Raw genomic sequence first — 18,171 nt, 5'->3', positions numbered from 1 at the left:
GAGGCAAGCCCCCTCGGGCTGTCACATTCGGGGCTTTCTCACCACCATTGGCCCATCTGACCATTGTTAGGGGTGTGGGTGAAGGGCTGATCAGAAAAGCAAAGTGAGAACAGGCCCTGGCGAGCCCTCTAGGACCCGGCTCCCCAGCTTTCCCAAAGCCCTTGCTGCCTCTAGCTGCAGCTGGGGCCTGCGCCCCTCTGGACCTCAGGCCGGGCTCACCGGACTCCCACCCTCCTAGAGTACCTCTTGTGGCCTGATGAAGCTCTCCGTCTCTTGCTACCTCCGAAGCCCACCCTGGCAGCCCCAGGCATCCACACCTTCCTGAATAGGGCAAACCACAGCAGCCCCACTTTATAGATTCCAACTGTATGCCAGGCCCTGGGCGGGGGGAGGTCCCTGTGCCTTGGCCTTAGGGACCTGCAGACATCAAGGTTCCGATCACAAAATTTAGCACTGTCTAGGCCAGAGAACATCTTGACTTCAGGTCTGCTGACCCCCAAACTCACGTATGGCAAACGACCCCTTTTTTGCCAAGCCAGTATGTGCGGAGGTAATCCTTACACCAAGTCTATGGGGTTGGTACTACTATTCCCATTTTACAGATGGGGAAACTGAGGTTCTGAGAGCTTGAGTCACGCGCCCACATTCGCTCAGCTCAATGGCGGCTGAGCTGAGCTTTGAACCCAGGTCTACCCGTCTTGCCGAGCTCCCTTTACCGTGTAACTGCCTCCATCACCCTCAGAAGCCCCAAAGGGGTCCTTGTCCTCCAAAGTTAAGAGCTCCTGATCCTGCACGTGCCTCATTGTAGGGATGAGGAAGCTGAGGCCCCTCGAGGGAAAGCAACTTGTCTGACGTCACACAGCAAGCCTGTGTCCGGGCTGGGACAAGATCCCAAGGCTCTTGACTCCCAGCCCGCTGCTCTTTCCATCGGCTTCTGTCCTTGGTCAGGACTTGGTTAAGAATGAGCTCTTCTGGCTCTTGCAGGGTTAGGCCCCGGTATTGGCGTGGGTCCCGGCATTGGTCCCGGCATTGGTCCCGGCATTGGCATTGGTCCCGGTGGTGTTATAGGTAAGCTGCCTGAGTAAGTGGGCCTGAGGGGCCTCTGAATCCTCCCTGGGTGCCGTCCCTGAACCCCCTCCCTCTCTCTGCAGGAGCAGGGGCCCCCGCTGCAGCCAAAGCCGCGGCTAAAGCAGCCGCCAAAGCCCAGTACCGTGAGTACCCAAGCCTGAGCTGCACCCACACCCCCCGCACGATATGCAGCCTCACTGGGTCCCAGAGCGGCCACCAGAGGGGTCGGAAGCACAGATCGGGCATGAGGGACACCTGGGTTCAGGTCCTGGGGCTCACCCTAGCAAAGCAATCTCTGAGATCCCCCTGTCCTCCTGTGTGACACGTGCGGTGTCCACAGCCGCCGTGCAGCCCTGAATGCCAACCTGGGAGGGGCTGGACTTGGCGGTCAGTGGGCGTTTTAGGAAGACCATTCTTGGTGGCACTATAGAGGGCAGGTTCAGCGGGAGGAGGCCCCTGCTTGCGTCTGGACCCCCTCCCTGAGGGCTGACTCAGCTCCCTGGGAAGGACCCCCCCCCACCGTGGGCGCATGCTCCTAGCCTGCTGCCCCCCCGCCACTGCCCATCTCCCCCAGGGGCTGCAGCTGGGCTCCCTGTTGGTGTTCCCGGCTTTGGGGTTGGTGCCGGCGTTCCCGGATTCGGAGTTGGTGCCGGCATTCCTGGATTTGGAGTTGGTGTTCCTGGCTTTGGGGCAGGTGCAGGTGAGGGGCCTTGTAGGGCCTGGGCGGAAACTGCCCCCCTGAGCTCCGAGAAGGGAGACCCCTCTTCCTGCCCGCACATCCCCCGGCAGCCTCACTCAGGAGCTCATAGTGAATCCCCCATTAGGTTCTCCTGAGCAATCAGAGACGACTGGGGTAACAGATGGGTGGCAGGCCAGGCAAAAGGGGCCCCAGGCTGCTAGATTTCAGAGTTTCTGTCTGCTCAGTTAGAGGAGTGACAGGGTTCCAAACTGAAAAGTAGCCCACTACCCAGGAGAAGGAGGGTGGAGGTCCCTGGGGTCAGCGGGCATGAGTGGGCCAGTCCGGCTCCCCTTCAGCAGCACTATGGCAAGAGGGCCACTAGGACCTCCAGTTCTTCACCTAGTTAGTGCCTGCTCTGCATCCAGCCTCCGGCAGATCATGCTGTGCCTGGAGCAGAAGGAAGGGGCAGATAGGACGAGGAGGCACAGTTCAGGCTTCAACCAGCCCCAGACCACACTGGCAGGAGCATGGTTAGATACTGGAGCTCTCTACCTGGCAGGGTGAGCGCCTGGCTGGGGAGCCACCGCTTCAGAGCTTTGAGAGGAGTGATGAAGGCTGAGGAAGTCAGGGAGGGCTCCCTGGAGGAGGCAGAACTCCCGGGCACAGACCTCGGCTGCTGACCAGCCCCCTTTTCCTTTTTCTCTTCCCCCCCAGTACCTGGAACCCTGGCTGCAGCTAAAGCCGCCAAATATGGTGAGTGCACCCCACACACTGCCCCCTGGGGTTGCTTTGCTTGCTGCCCCACCAGCCCTGATAACACCTGGTCACCCATCTCCCCTCGGCGGGGCCGGGGCCCAGCACCCAGAGCCTGCAGCACAAGGCTGGGAGGGTCAGGGTGGGAAAAGGCAGTTTCTGGGACACATCAAGGATGGTTTAGCAGCCCTGGCTCCTGCCCGCTAAATGCCTAGCATGCCTCCCCCTCTGGGACAACTCAAAACGCCCCTCACGTTTCCAATGCCCCTGGTGGCAGTTCCTTGATGAAGACCGTGGTCCCTAATGCCCTTCTGGCCCTGACCCCTGACAGTTTCGTGGGACCCAAGGCCAGGGGCCAGGGCCCAGGCCTGTCTCATCAGCAGAGCCGGGACACCTCACCTAGGCCCCCGGCCTCCTGCCCGCCTTGCTGTCAGCACGACTGGGCCTGCCACGAGCTTGGAGGACGTGGCAGCCCCGCCTGGACAGACAGACCCACACTGTCTGTGGCCCCCGCATTCCTGGCCTCCTAGGAGCCGGACCAGGGCCCCTGCCAGGGAACCGCCAACCAGCCCTGGCCAGTCCACTTGGGGCCAGTTTCCACCTCGGAAAATCCCGGCTTCCTCAGCCCCCACCCCCGCACGGGCCTGGTGACCCACAGGCCCCTCTTCTGTTCCTGGCCGGCGGCTGGCCTGCCTGAGTCTAACAGACGTTGCCAGGGAAACAAAGCAGTCGAGGGCGCTGGCTCCCAAGCCATGTGTTGCCTGTGGAAACTTGAGGACATTGCTTAACCTCTGCTGTGCCTCAATTTTCTCATCTGCAAAATGGGGATGATAGTGGTCCCTACCTTCCCTGCTGCAGTGAATAATAAGCCGGCTACTCCGTGCAAAGCACAGAGAACCGTGAATCTTGCATCAGGTGTTAGCCGTGGCCACACGCAGCGGCTCCGCACTGAGCAGTGGGTCAGAGCTCAGAGTACGTGCACAGTGGGGGTGTCCCTTTGCTCCCCAAACACCTGCAGCGTGAGCAGGGTAAGGATCATCGGCTCTGGGGCTCAGAGAGGCGACAGCTATAATGAGTGGAGGAAGCAGAATTCGAACACAGGGCTATCAGGACAGGAGTCTAGTCTCCCCTCCGCAGCTCATGGCCACCACTGTGGCTACCGGTGGCTCCCAGCCCTAGCTGGCTGGGAAGGAGCAGAAATGGGCGGGCCGCGGCTCAAGGGGACCCCCCCCTTGCCCGATTGGCCAGGACAGAGCCAGGACTCAGACTCAGGTGTCTGTCCAGTGCCCCTTCCACTGGGTCACATGGCTTTGGCCACATGTCTGCTGGCCTAGCGTCCCTGGGGCAGGGAGCCCCCGTCCTGAAGAAATTGGGGTACTGACTTTCCATCTTCTCTCCAGGAGTGGGAGGTGCCGGGGCTCTCGGCGGAATAGGTGTCCCAGGCGGTGTGGCAGGTGAGTCGAAAGCCCAGGACAGGCTGGGCAGGGAGGAAGACCGACCAGTGGAGAGTCCCCCACCCCCCTACACACCCTGAGCTCCTTCTGTGTCCCCAGGAGTCGGACCTGCGGCCTCGGCCGCTGCTGCCAAAGCCGCCGCCAAAGCCGCCCAGTTTGGTGAGCATTGGTTGGGGGTGGAACTTGAGGGGAGGGCTCTGACCATGCACGGGGCCCTCAGGGGCATCGGCTCCCCAGAGCCCAGCCCACGCCCTGCAAGGCCCTGGGAGCTCAGGCTCCACCTGGGTCCTGGGATGAGAACCCCACCGTCTGCAGACAGACCCCTGCCATTCCCACCAGCAATTTAACACACAGCTCTCTCCACAGGCCTCGGGGGACCCGGAGGCCTGGGAGTCGGGGGGCTCGGAGTCGGGGGGCTCGGAGGCCTTGGAGGTGAGGGACTGCTCTGGAATCAGAGGATGCAGGGTGTGTGTGTGTGTGTGTGTGTGTGTGTGTGTGTGTGTGAGAGAGAGAGAGAGAGAGAGAGACTGAGCTTCCTTCCCACCTGCCACACCTGCCCCAGGCTGGCTGGCAGCATTTGGAGGACCTTCAGCAAGTGCACGCTGGGGCCACTGCGTGCAGCTGGGCACCCCTCCTCTCCCTCTCCTGTGTCAGCCTACCCACCCACTTTAAGTGGGAGTTTTCATCAGGATGACGATGGTTGTGCCCATTTTCCAGAGGAGAAAATGGGAACAGAAGAGGGGCCTGTGGGTCACCAGGCCCGTATCTGGCAGGGGGACAGATAATGGTCACTACCCCCCAAGGCACCTCCCAACAGGAGAAAAGCAAAGTTGGGAGGGAAATTTTTTCCCCAAAGTCTCTGCCACCGCCTGGGGGGGGGGGGTGGTGTCCACCGCGTTGACATGTCACTCTATCGTGGGCCATCACTGTGTCTCGTCCTGTGTGCTCCTGACTGGACACGGAGGAATAGCTCACTAAAGACTTTGGGGAAGATGGGAGGATGGTGGCAGGTGGTGAGTGGGTGAGCAGGCCAGGAGGGGACAGGACTCCGGGAGGGCGGTGCTATTCCTGAGCCCTCTGGCCCCATGTCTCCCCAGGTGTGTCCCCGGCCGCAGCTGCTAAAGCAGCCAAATATGGTGAGTTGCTCCCTCCGTCCAGGCAGCAGGCTGTCTCTGCCCCCACCCCATCCCTGCCCCAGCTCCCGCCTCAGTCCGCTCACACTACCCCTGAAGGCCTGCCCAGGATGTCCCCGACCCCAGTACCCAGAGAGGGGGCTCAGGGCCCCTTCAGCTGTGCCTCATCCAAACCCGGCCCACCCTCTCCTCAGATGCCGCTGGTCTAGAAGGTGTCCTGGGAGCCACCAGGCCATTCCAAGTCGGAGGTAGGGGTCATCTCTCTGTGAGATCCTCTGCTCCGCCTGGGTCTAGAGGAGGCCTGTCTGGCTAGCAAGGGGGACTCCTAGAGCCACATCTAGCTCAAGGACACGAGAGAGAGAGAGAGAGAGAGAGAGAGAGAGAGAGAGACAGGGTGGAGGGAGCAGTCCAGGAAAGGAAACATCCTGGGCAAAGGGGCAGGCCTCAGACCAGCGGGTATACCGTAGGCGACAGACACAGGCTGATGAGCTGGGGGTGCGGGGGCCCCTGTCAGGGTGCTGGGCGGAGACAAGACTTGTTAGGGAAACTGCTCCGCCAGCGAGGGGCACGCGGCGGGGAGGAGGTGGTCCTGGGCAGAGAGGCAGGAGGTGATGAGGCCGGAGCAGGGCCTGCCCCACGCCAACCCCGAACCCCTCCCACAGGAGTTGCAGCAAGACCTGGCTTCGGACTGTCCCCTATTTACCCAGGTACACCCAGGTTCCCTGTCCCCCGGCCTGGCCTGGCGCTCCGGCCCCATCCTGCCCACTCCCCTGCTTCCTCTGCTCGGAAGAGCGGAGCCAGGACCCGGGGGTAGACCCATGGCCTCCCTTACACGAAGCCGGGCCTCCCCTCCTTCTCCTCCCCCTCCCCTGCAAGGCCAGGGAGCATCAGCTTTTCCAAAGCACCACGTTCCAGACAAGGCACACTGAGGTTCAGACAGTGCCAGGGACTTGCCCAAGGTCACACGATGACTGAGGCCGAGCTGAGGGCTCCTGACACCCAGGCCCAGAACTTGGCTGCCCCGGGGGGCGGGAGGGAGGCTTGGCGGGCTCCCCAGAGTGGACTCACTCATAGCCCCTCCCCTTGCCCTGCAGGTGGCGGAGCCGGGGGCCTGGGCATTGGTGGTGAGTCAGGGCCCTGAGCTACTTTCGTGGAGTGGGGGTGGGGTGCTACCGTGGCAGCAGTGACCGAGGCCATGGCCCTAGGCTGGCCCTCCGATGCCAAGGAAATTCAGTTGTGGGATGTAGGGATGCGTGGGGGGGCAAGGATCCCATTCCCGGGGCTCGCAGCCTGGCATTTGACGTGACACCAGGAGACAGAGACCTGGACCAGCCCCCGTCTCTGGTGTAACTGTAGAACCTGATGAGACCCCACAGAAAAGGAAGGGAAGCGTGTAAGGGGAAAACAAGGTCTGTTCAAGCAGGTGGTTAGGGAGGCCAAAGCCTAGGGCTTTTTAGGTGGGGCAGTCTGCGTGGCTGGGGTCTGACTGGTGGGCGGGGGCATCTTCCTAGCTGCTCAGACCACCACAGGCAGGATACCGTTCATAAGGAGCAGAGCAGGTGTCCAGCTGGGTGAGACCGAAGGCCAGGCTGGGGGCAGGAAGGTCTTCAGAACCTTCTGTGACAGGCTGGAGGCCTGGTACATGGTGGGGGTTCTGGGAGAGGCAGCAAAGCTTGGCCGCCTCCCCAAGCCCCACCCTTCCCTCCACAGGCAAACCTCCCAAGCCCTATGGAGGGGCCCTGGGAGCCCTGGGATTCCCAGGTGAGTAGAGACTCAGCCCCTGGGAGAGGGCATGGCGGGGAGGAGCGGACAGAGGCAAAGGGCTGGGGTCCATCAGCCTGGGAGCAGCGCGTTTGGAGCAGGCCTAGCGGGGAGGGAGTGGGGAGGCTGGGGGGAGCTGGTCATCTCACCCCCATCCCTGCGTCTACCTCCGACACAGACACCCAGAGCTAAGAGTGGGCCTGGGACCCTCCAGGCTCTCCCCAAGCCAGGCCTGGCAGTTTCTCCCTCCCAGCTGCCCACCGGGAGGAGCCAAGGGAAAGAGAAGGGAGGAGGGCGAGGGAGGAACTTGGAGGAACAGAGGAAGAGAGAGTAAATGGGACAATGGACCTTAGAGTCAGGGAATTTGAGGGGTGGATGGGGGACCCAAGGTGCCCCTAGCCAGGCAGGGTGGGCAGAGGCCACCGTCTGGTCCAGACAGAGCCACACCCTTGCTCAAAGTTGCAGACGTGCCTCTGGGAATGTGTGTGTGTGTGTGGGGGGGGGACAGATAATGGTCACTACCCCCCAAGGCACCTCCCAACAGTTCCCAGAGGAGACCCAAAGACGCCCAGCTCCACCCCTGTGTCTGCTCAGGCTGTGGAATCCCTTCCTTCCCCACCTGTTTCCCACGACACAGATAGGGCAGCTGGGGCCAGGGCTGGGAGAGGCAGAGGCAAGACCAGCCCGACCCTGTCCAGGGTAACCCACTCTCAGGTACCACTTGATGCGCGTGGCCTGATCACACTGCTTTCCAAACACACGGGATGAGCTTCACAGGGAGAAGCCTGTCCCTGCCCCGCTCGGCTGCTCGCTGCCACCAGGTGGCGGTAAGGAGCCATGTTGAGCTCCCCGGGGGTAGAAACTACATCAGGCCCTGCTACCAGACAGTGGTGCCTTGATGGCTTAAAACGAGGCTTGCCAATCGGTGCGCTCAGAGCTGCTCGCTGAAGCCTTCCCAAACGCAGTGGACTCAGAACATAGAGACCTTGTCCAGGCCAGGGCCCTTCCCCTCCCTGAGCCTTGATTAGGCCACCATCCCATGGGCCCTGCTCCCACCCCCCTGCCTGGGAGGAGTTACGGCAGTGCAATGGCTCAGAGTTTGGTGGGAGGTTGTGGCCAGGCTTCTCATGGCTTTGGAGCCTCTGTTCCCCACTGTGTTGATGTGGGTGTGAGAAGACCTTGGAGCTGCTCCAAGCGGGCAGGGGCTTGAGCAGGACCCCGGAGGGGTCGGACCGTCATGAGTGCCTTCTCCTGCCCAGGTGGGGCCTGCCTGGGGAAATCCTGTGGCCGGAAGAGAAAGTGAGCTTCCCGGGACCCCTGACTCGCGACCTCATCAACGTTGGTGCTACTGCTTGGTGGAGAATGTAAACCCCTTGTGACCCCCTCCCCCACCCCCCACCCCCCCTCCCCCGTCCCCACCCTCGGAGGGGACAGGCCAGGCTGGGTGGCCTTGGAAATCCACAAAGCAAGGAAACAAGAGAGGTGGCCAAGTGGACCCCAGGAGGCCCCCAACTTCAGAGGCCGGGGGCGGGTGGGCTTAGCCCCCCGCCCTCACCCCCTTCCCACCCAGGAGCTCCCCCTCCACACACTCTCCAACTCCAGGGGAACTTGGTGCTACATGCTGGTGCTCTCATCTTCCTGGGGGGAGGGAGGAGGGAAGGGCGGCCCCTCGGGAACCCCCTCCCTTGGGACTCCTCTGAAGATGGTGCGGACACTCCCTGGGCAGTCCCACCTCCCCCTGCCCACCAGAACCACCCCCCAACCCCGGCTGCGGTCCAGTTGGTACCTAAGCACCTAAAGCCTCAAGCTGGATTCGGTCATACCATCTCTCAGCCCCCTTGCCCCCCCACCTATTCCCCACGTCTGGGACACCTGCGGATGGGAAGACCCCCACTGGGAACAGCGCTTTTGCTCTTGTGGAATTCATCCAGCCATCTGTCCATCCGTCCATCCATCCTTGTCCCCAGCTGACTGCCCAGCACCGCTAGCTGGCTGGGTGCCCCCACCATCAACCTGGTTAATGTGTCCTGGCGACCTGTGCCCTGCCTCCCCACCTCCACACACACCCCTACGATGGGGCCTGAGCACACAGGGTGTGAGGAGCTACACCAGCTGGGGCGGCAGGAATCTCCTCCCCGACCTGGGTTCCCCCATGCAGTACTGTATACCCCCCCATCCTTCCCTCGAACCACTGTACCCACTTCAGAGCATTTCCCACCCTGCCCCGCCCGTTTCTTTGTGTCTCGCTGTGATAGATCAATAAATATTTTATTTTTTGTCCTGGATATTTGGGGATGATTTTGGATTGTTGATGTTCTCCTGGTTTTATTTTCGTGGTTAATTGAAAAAAAAAAAAAAATTTTTTTTTTTTCTTCTGATCTGGGAGCTATATTCCCCAGGAGAAGATTCATCTTAATCACTTTGGTATAACTCTGGATGAAAACACATACCTTTTTTTTTTCCTTTTAAATATGAAAAGAGAATTAACTGCTTAAGAAAAGACTAATAAATGAAAACCTTTTGAAGGAAACTGGGTCAAGGCCTCCTTTGTCCTCTCTCCTCTGCCCCCAGGGCAGAAACAGGTGTACTGGGGGGGCTCTTTGCCAAAATCACCTGCTCTGGGTGTATCAACCCTTCTCCAAGGTCTGCTCGCCCTTTAGCAATGGAAGCCCGGCCAGCCAGCCCCTCGCATGCCCACCCACATGGGTCTCCCCTGAGGAGGTGGCTCACCCACCCAGCCATACCTTCCCAGGCCTGCCCCTTGGGCCCAAGACCTTGGGCACAGGGCCTGGTAGGTGGCCTCCAGGCGCTGAGGGTAGAGCTGAAGGGGTAGAGGAAACAAAATGACCCTCCTGTCCAAACCAAACCCTTGGCCTTGGTGAACAGCCCCGCGGAGAGGGGAGAAACGGCCCCACCTAAGCAAACCAGAAGACGGGCTTCCCTCTGAGACATCCCCTCGATGGAAGAGCCATTCACCCACATGGCACCGCTTCAGTTCTTGCTAAAACCCAACAAGTGAGGTCCTGCAGGTGGCACTGGGAGCCTCAGTACCACCCTCGGAGGCCCCCAGCCCCAGGGCCATTCCCCTCCCCTCGGGGCCAGAAATCCACGGGGCCTGGGCATGTGCCCACCTAGAGCCCACAACTCCCCTTCACACCACGCCCTGGGTGCCAGATTCTAGAATCCCCTCCCCACCACCACCAATTCCACTTCCGGGGCCCACATGGCCTCACGCCTGCATCCGACCCCACAGCTGCTGGGCACACCCATAAAGCAGCAGGGAGGCGAGGGAGCTGTTTGTCAGGAGCCTGGGTATCTGCGTGTTTGCCTGCAAAGCCAGGAGGGGCTGGCATGGAAGGAGAAGCAGGTGGGGTGATGCTCTGGGAGGATATCCCAGGGCACAGTGGAGCGAAAAAAGCAATTTACTGGGAAGACCGAGGAGGAGGGTCTGGACAGATGGAGCACCTGCAGGGAGGGGGCCACGGGGAGGAAGGGGGGAGGGACGGCTTCCTGGAAACCCACAGGGGTGACACCCCCGTGACAATGTGACTCCTCTCTTCCAACTCCCCACAGCAGATTGCCCGGCAAATCCCACAATGCTACCTCCAGGAGACGCCCAGAGTCTAGCCCCTTCTCACAGCCTCCAGGGCTGGGTACCCTGGTCCGCCAGGAGCACTTGCCCGGATGACCACAGTAGCTTCCTCACTCCCCGATTCTCTCCCGGGCTCCCCATTAGCCTTCTCTCCACGTAGCAGACAAAAAAAAAAAAAATCCCTTTAAAACCTAAGTCAAGGGCACCTGGGTGGCTCAGATGGTTAGGCGTCTGTCTTCGGCTCAGGTCATGATCCCAGGGTCCTGGGATTGAGTCCCACGTCGAGCGGAGAGTCTGCATCTCCCTCTGCCTCTGCCTCTCTCTCATGAATAAATAAATAAAATCTTTAAAAAAAAAAAAAACAAAAACCTAAGTCAAGTCAAGCCATGCATCCGCTCAAAATTCTGCCATGGCTCCCATCTCTCTCAGGGCCAAAGCCAGAAAGGCCTTCTGACGGCCTCGGAGCCCCCACCTGAGTGGGACCTGCTGTTCTGACCCCACGTCCCGCTCCCCCACCCTCCGTCAGGCCAGGCACTTCCACGGGCCCTCTCTCTTTTCCTTGCAGGGAGCAGGCCACCCCGCTGTGGGTCAGCATCTGCTGTCTCCGGAGCGCTCTTCCCTCTGCTATCAAGGTGCTTGGCTCCCGCCCGGCCTTCAGTGACTCCAATGTCACCTCCTCCATCTCCCTGTCTAAAATCACAAACTGTCCCCTCCTTCCTCACCTGTCCCTGCCTGCTTTCTCTCCAGAGCGCCTGCCACCATGTGACACAGGATATTTCACCTCTTTGTTCCTCATCTGACTCCCCACACCAGAATGTAAATTCCCCTGGGGCTAAACACTATCTGAAGAACAAGTTGGTTAAGCGTCTGCCTTCAGCTCAGGTCACGATCCTGGAGTCCCAGGATCGAGTTCTGCATCGACTCCAGGATCGAGTTCTGCATTGGGCTCCGTGCTCAGCAGGGAGTCTGCTTCTCCCTCTGACCCTCTCCCCCCTCTCATGTGCTCTCTCTCTCTCTCATTCTCTCTTTCTCTAAATAAATAAAATCTTTAAAATAAAATACATAAACGCCCTGCTTTTCTTAGTTATGCACTATGGTAGAAAGATGGTAAGTGAATGTGTTAGGCTGGATAATAGCCCCAAAGGTATCCGGGTCCTGAGCCTTGTGAATATTACCAACTAACCCTGTGACTATTAACTGCATTAGTCTGCTCAGGCGGCCATAGCCAAGTACCCCAGACTGGGGGGCTTCAAAAACAAAAATTTATTTTCTCACAGTTTTGGAGACCAGAAGATCAAGGTCAAGGTGTGGGCAGGGTTGGTTTCTTCTGAGACCCCTCTCCTCGGCTTGTTCTCCCTGTGTCTTCCCACGGTGGTCTCTGCTCTGTGCATATCTGTTCCTAATCTCCTCGTCTTATAAGGACACCAGTCAGATTGGACCAGAGCCCATTCTGATGACCATTTTAACCTAATTGCCTCGTTAAAGGCTCTCTCTCCAAACACAGTTGCATTCTGAGGTACTGGGGGTAGGATTTCAACATATGAATTTTGCAGAGATACAATTCAGCCCATAACAGTTACCTTATATGGGAAAAGAGTCTTTGCAGATGTGATTCAGTTAAGGATCCTGAGATGGGGAGATTATCCTGGTTGGCGCTAAATGCCATCACAAATATCCTTATAACAATCTGGACAGACTGTATGCCAACAAATTGGGACAACCCAGAAGAAATGGATAAATTCGTACAAACACACCGCAAAGCAAGACTGAATCATGAAGAAATAGAAAATCTGAAAAGACGACTAACAAGGAGATTGAATCAATAATAAAAATTCTCCCAACAAAGAAAAGCCCAGGACCAGATGGCTTCACTGGTAAATTCTTTTTTTTAAGATGTTATTTATTTATTTTTTGCAAGAGAGAGAGCGGGAGAGCACAAGCCCAAGGGGAGGACGGGGGGTGGGGGGTGGGCAGAGGGAGAAGCAGGGTCCCCGCTGAGCAGGGAGCCCGATGCAGGACTCGATCCCAGGATCCTGGGGATCATGACCTGAGCCAAAGACAGACGCTTAACCCACTGAGCCACCCAGGCGCCCTTCACTGGTAAATTCTACCAAACATTGAAAGAATGAACACCTATCCTCCTGAAACTCTTCCCCCACCTCAAAAAAAAGTGAAAGAGGAGGGAACATTTCCAAGTTTATTCTAAGAGGCCAGCATTACCCTGATACCAAAATCAGACAAAAACATGACAAGAAGAGAAAACTACAGAAAAGGGACCGCAAGAGGGAAGAATACATCCCCAGCCCACACACCCTCACCGAAACAAATATTTGGCAGCCGTTCGTGGACAAAAATGCTTTTGTGGGAGGTTTAGGAGCTAGGTAGATGGTGAAACCTCAGTGGTGCCCAAAACCCAGGATGCCCACTTTTATTTTTTTTTTAAGACTTATTTATTTAAGAGAGAGCGAGAGCGTTGGGGGAGAGGGGCAGAGGGAGGGAATCTTCAAGTAGACTCCGCGCTGAGGGCAGAGCCCAACATGGGGCTCTATCTCACGACCCATGAGATCATGACCTGAGCTCAAACCAAGAGTCAGATGCTCCATTGACTGAGCCACCCAGGCGCCCCACAGGATGACCATTTTTAGAAGGTAGATCCACACACTGGTGGCAGGCCCATCAACTGTGGTCAGTAGACCAGTAGCTATGGACTTAGCACACCCTGCTTCTCCATGATCCTGGCACCCACCCCTCCACCACGGGATCCAGGAGCAGGAATGCCCATCCAGCCCCCAGTAAACAGGACTGCTGGCCTCAGACCCGACTATAGTCCCTAAAACAGCCCCATGACTTGGCTCCAGCCCCATTGTACCGTGGCCTGGAAGCAGCTCCGCCCACCCAAAGACCAGCCCAGTATTGCAACGAAAGCACATTCAAGGACCCAGCAGAAGCCATGCCCACCCATGCCCTTGGGTGGGACCCCACGGTGGGCCCAACAAATGAGACCCAGCTCCAGCCCCACTATAACACAATCCCAGAGACAGACCCATAAATCCAGGGAACTGGCAGGAACAGGTCTTCAGCTATTAAAATGAGTCTGTAAAGACTGGAAGGGGTGTCAGTGTTCAGTGCTGAGAAATCCAGGCAAGGCCACACAGATCATGAAGAATCCAGTAAACATGACACTGCCAAAGGAAACTAATAAAGCTCTAGTAACCAACTCTAAAGAAAGGTAGAGGGGCGCCTGGGTGGCTCAGTCAGGTAAGCGTCTGCCTTCGGCTCAGGTCATGATCCCAGAGTCCTGGGATCGAGCCCCACGTCGGGCTCCTTCCTCAGCGGGGAGCCTGCCTCTTCCTCTCCCTCTGCCTGCCACTCCCCCTGCTTGTGCTCTCCCTCTCTCTATCTCTATCAAATAAATAAATAAAATCTTAAAAAAAAAATTAAAAAAAGAAAGGTAGAGCCATGAGCTACCTGATAGAGAATGCAAAATAATTGTCCTAAAGAAGTCCAGTGAGCTGTAACACAATGAGCTAAACAAAATCAGGAAAATAATACATGAACAAAATTAGAAGTTTAACAAACAGGGGCGCCTGGGTGGCGCAGTCGGTTAAGCATCCGACTCTTGATTTCTGCTCAGGTCATGATCTTGGGGTCCTGGGACTGAGCCCCACGTTGGGCTCCACACTGGGCGTGGAGCCTGCTTAAGATTCTCTCTCTCCCTTTCCCTCTTCCCTGGTCACGTGCACGTGCGAGCTAGCGCGCTCTCTCTCTCTCTCTCTCAAAAAAAAAATAAAAGGGTTAAGATGGGGGGGGCCTGGGTGGCTCACTTGGTTGGGTATCTGGCTCTTGATCTCCGCTCAGGTCGTTTTTTTTTTTTTTTTAAGATTTTATTTATTTGACAGAGAGAGACACAGTGAGAGAGGGAACACAAGCAGGGGGAGTGGGAGAGGGAGAAGCAGGCTTCCCGCCGAGCAGGGAGCCCGATGCGGGGCTCGATCCCAGGACCCCGGGATCATGGCCTGAGCCAAAGGCAGACACCCAACGACTGAGCCACCCAGGCGCCCCTCCACTCAGGTCTTGAGCTCAGGGTCATGAGTTCGAGCCCCGCACTGGGCTCTGTGCTAGGCGTGGAGCCTCCTTAAAGCAAAAAATGATTAAGATGGTAAATTTATATTATGTGCTTTTTACCGCAATTGAAAAAAGAAGAAGCTAGAAGAAAGGCACTGATTCTCCTCTAGAGCTTCCAGAAGGAGTGCAGCCTTTGATTTGGGCTCAAACTGATTTCAGACTTCTGGTCTCCAGAACTGTGAGCAAGTCAATTTCTGCTGTTTGTGAATCTGCTCCCCACCACACACACGTACTCATGTTCACTTAGACCGAGTTTGTGGTGATTTGCTAGAGCAGCCCTCAGGAGACAGTCAGTAAAGGATTCACTCTAATATCAGGGGAATCAGAGTCATGAGGATTAAAAGCCAGGATGGGGGAACTGGGCTGGCTTAGTAGGAAGAGTTGTGTGTTCAAGCTCCACATTGGGTGTAGAGATTGCTAAAGAAATAAATAAACTTTTGGGGCGCCTGGGTGGCTCAGTCGGTTAAGCGTCTGCCTTCGGCTCAGGTCCTGATCTCAGGGTTCCGGGATCGAGCCCCACATGGGGCTCCCTGCTCAATGGGGAGCCTGCTTCTCCCTCTCCCTTTACTCCTCCTCCTGCTCATGCTCAAATAAATAGATAAAATCTTTAAAAAATAAATAAACTGAAAAAATATTTTTAAAAATTAAAAAGAAATAAAAGCCAGGAAAGAAGATAGGGAGTGACAAAGAATGGTACATTAGTGGAAGGGGTGGGGATACCTGACCTCCCATCAAAGACCCTGTGATGAGCGCATGCTTGGGAAGTTAGAACAGCACAAGAGGTGCCCCGCGGTTAACAAAAGTGAGCAAGGAGAAAAGAAGTAAAAGCAAAGAACTAGCCAGGGGCTAAGTCCTGTAAAGGTCGAAGTAAGGGCTTTGGGTTTAAAAGCAAGAAAATGTCACACTTTGACCCATGTGTTTGGAGGCTCCGAAGGGTAATAAAAGGACACGACCTGGGGACTATTGCCCTGTACACCCAGCTAGACCAGGGAGGAGGGAGAAATGGTGGAATTCTGGATATATTCTGTACAGAAAGCCAAAAGAATGTGCTGACGGATCAGATGGCAAGGGGCAAGGGGAGAGGATGAGAGAACCCAAGGGCACCTGCAAGTTTGGACCTGAACCACTAGATGATGGTATTGTCATTTACTGAGATGAGGAACAGCTGCGGAGGAGCAGCTCCAGGCACCAATTAAGAACTCTGGCCTGGACACATTAAGTGTGAGGTGCCCATTTGCCATCAAAGTGGAGGTGCCAAGGAGACATTTGGGTCCTTAGGTCCTGCAGTTCAAAGACGGGGCAGGGGAGCACCAAGCAACATGCCTGGGTGAGGTCACCCAGAGTGGGAGAGAAGGGGGCAGACTGTGTCTGACCGCAGGGATCCCGTGATGCCATCTCTTTGTCCCGAGGCTAGGACAGCTCAGGCTCAGGCCCCTGCCCTGGGTGACAGCCTTGGGCTCATCCTGTGGCAGTGTCCCCATCCCCCATGGAGCTTCTTGCTTGTCACCAGCTTGTGTTTAGCCAGACATCAATTTAGCAAGTTTGGACAAATCCTAATCACTGACCTGGAGTAAACGAGCCTTTTCCCCCAGGGCTCTTGACCCCTCATCTAGAAAATTTTTATCGTGAACCCCATCAGTAAAATATTTTTGAGCAAACATCATATATACACACACACACACACACATTTGCCACTTGGATGGCAAACAAGCACCCAAAACTTAATGCATCCAAGCCGGGGCTCTTAATTTGCTCCCAACCACACACACATACTCATACTCACTTAAATCATAGACGTACTTGACTATGCGAACAAAACATGGTCATCCCATAACCGTGCAAAAGCCGTTTACGAAGAGTCCTCAAAAGATGAAAAACAATACTTGAACAATTATATTACTTAAAAGTACAAAATTCTTTTTTTGTCTTAAAAAGAAAAAAAAGATGTAATACCTTATATGAGCAACGTGACTGAATACGTCAGATTTGATGAGCCAGTCACTGGTTCTGCCAGGACGGGGGCTGACAAGCAGTTCCTACCAAGGATAGAAGCCCAGCTCCATCTTTTTGTTTGTCTTGCAGTATCAGCATTGTCTTTGATCTCAGCTTTCTTTTCAGGAATCTTTAGCAGCCACCAGTCCATTCTGTGTTAGTTTTGTTAAAACTTGACAATATCACTCAGCTAACTAGGCACAGGTGCATGGCCCCTCCAGATCCACTCTGTGCCCTCCTCCAGCCTGCACTGTGGCCTGCTCCCGAAGCCATCCGACCAACAAACAGAGCAAGGACACTGACACCAACCTAAATATTAAGTATTTTAAGAGCCCAGGTTTTTTCTTGTCAGAAATTAAAATTCTAGGGGCGCCTGGGTGGCTCAGTCGTTGAGCGTCTGCCTTCGGCTCACGTCATGATCCCACGGTCCTGGGATCGAGCCCCGCATCGGGCTCCCTCCTGGGCGGGAAGCCTGCTTCTCCCTCTCCCACTCCCCCTGCCTGTGTTCCCTCTCTCACTGTCTCTCTCTGTCAAAAAATAAATAAAATCTTAAAAAGAAAAGAAAAGAAATTAAAATTCTAATATTTTCTTCCCTCCCCCAGGAACTGTATTTTGCACCCAGGGGTGAGTGTCCTTGCTTTGCAGGCCATTGGCAGTGGGCCCTGGCTAGAGGATTCTACACACACATGATTATGTAGAGCCCAAGTCGAGGCCACTCTGCCCCTTGTTCACTGGGCACCCCTCGGCATGGTGCTCAACCTCTCCACTCACCACCTGTCTGCAATGGGATGAAGTGGGAGGGTGCTTCTAAAGGGATAAAGAGTCGCCCCCTCCCCAGGTCCAGCATTCTAGGATTCTCCACTTCTAGGCAGGATGGTCCATCTCTTCAGTGCTAAACTGGGGACCTGTGCTTTGGGGACGGCCCAATTCCTCTGGCCATTTCACTCAGCCCAAACCCTGCTCAGCTATGCCTCTTTCTGCACCCTGGGCAGGATAGCGCCAGCTCCAGGTCTCCAGAACTAGGAAGAGCAGACCCCTGAGCACATCTGTCAAGGTCCGGGCAGAGGTTCACTCCTCCCCAGATCGTCCTCCTTTAGCTCCCTGCCTAGGCGGTGAGGGCCTGAGACCTGGGCCATGGCCTTGCCCCGCCAGAGCCTGACCTCACTGCAGGCCTCAGAGACAGAGAGGACCTGACAGGCGCCCCTCCCCAAGGCGACCACCACGGTCCTCAGGGTCCACACCGCCTCCTCCAGCTCGGGTCTGGGTTCTTGGCCTCCAGCTGGTTCGGGTCACAGGGGTTCCCGCGGGGAAACTGAGGCCCCTTCTCCAGGCCTCTGTATCCCCCTAGGCCGCCGCACTGGAGCACGCTTCCCCTCCGATGCCGCAGTTTTCGGCTTACGAGTCTCCGCCTCGCGACACCCAGCAGAGACCTGGCGCTCGGGCGAAGATGAATGAAAGGGCGGGGCTGGGAGCCGCCGAGGGCGCGGGGCGGGGCCGCGCAGGGCAGTTCGGCCGCTCGCCCGCGCCCCGCCCCGCCCCGCCCCCGTGCCGCAGCTCCAGGCCCCGCCCCGTCCCGCCCCTCCGCTCCGTCCCCAGGCCGCCGCGGCGCGGAGC

At 56.9% G+C, this 18,171-nt stretch overlaps 1 protein-coding gene across 13 annotated transcripts in view; it reads left to right on the top strand.

Annotated features, from left to right (window-relative positions):
* ELN (elastin) overlaps positions 1–9,133 on the top strand; it is a 30,100-nt gene extending 20,967 nt beyond the window's left edge. For 10 of the 13 annotated variants that reach the window (XM_021700383.2, XM_021700378.2, XM_021700382.2 and 7 more), the window contains 13 exons: positions 985–1,068; positions 1,152–1,211; positions 1,643–1,768; positions 2,462–2,500; positions 3,901–3,954; positions 4,054–4,113; positions 4,321–4,386; positions 5,052–5,090; positions 5,282–5,335; positions 5,750–5,794; positions 6,182–6,211; positions 6,798–6,848; positions 8,108–9,133. In XM_021700383.2, the coding sequence (XP_021556058.1) occupies positions 985–1,068; positions 1,152–1,211; positions 1,643–1,768; positions 2,462–2,500; positions 3,901–3,954; positions 4,054–4,113; positions 4,321–4,386; positions 5,052–5,090; positions 5,282–5,335; positions 5,750–5,794; positions 6,182–6,211; positions 6,798–6,848; positions 8,108–8,151 (752 nt within the window). In that variant the 3' untranslated portion in view covers positions 8,152–9,133. Of the gene's footprint in view, positions 1–984; positions 1,069–1,151; positions 1,212–1,642; positions 1,769–2,461; positions 2,531–3,900; positions 3,955–4,053; positions 4,114–4,308; positions 4,387–5,051; positions 5,091–5,281; positions 5,336–5,749; positions 5,795–6,181; positions 6,212–6,797; positions 6,849–8,107 lie in introns of all 13 variants that reach the window. The other 3 variants (XM_021700377.2, XM_021700381.2, XM_044915706.1) reach the window with 3 other exon arrangements.
* The last annotated feature ends 9,038 nt before the right edge of the window (positions 9,134–18,171 follow it).

Source organism: Neomonachus schauinslandi, chromosome 5 (assembly GCF_002201575.2).
Source record: "Neomonachus schauinslandi chromosome 5, ASM220157v2, whole genome shotgun sequence".
Classification (NCBI taxonomy): domain Eukaryota; kingdom Metazoa; phylum Chordata; class Mammalia; order Carnivora; family Phocidae; genus Neomonachus; species Neomonachus schauinslandi.
This window is presented reverse-complemented; position numbering and strand designations above follow the sequence as displayed.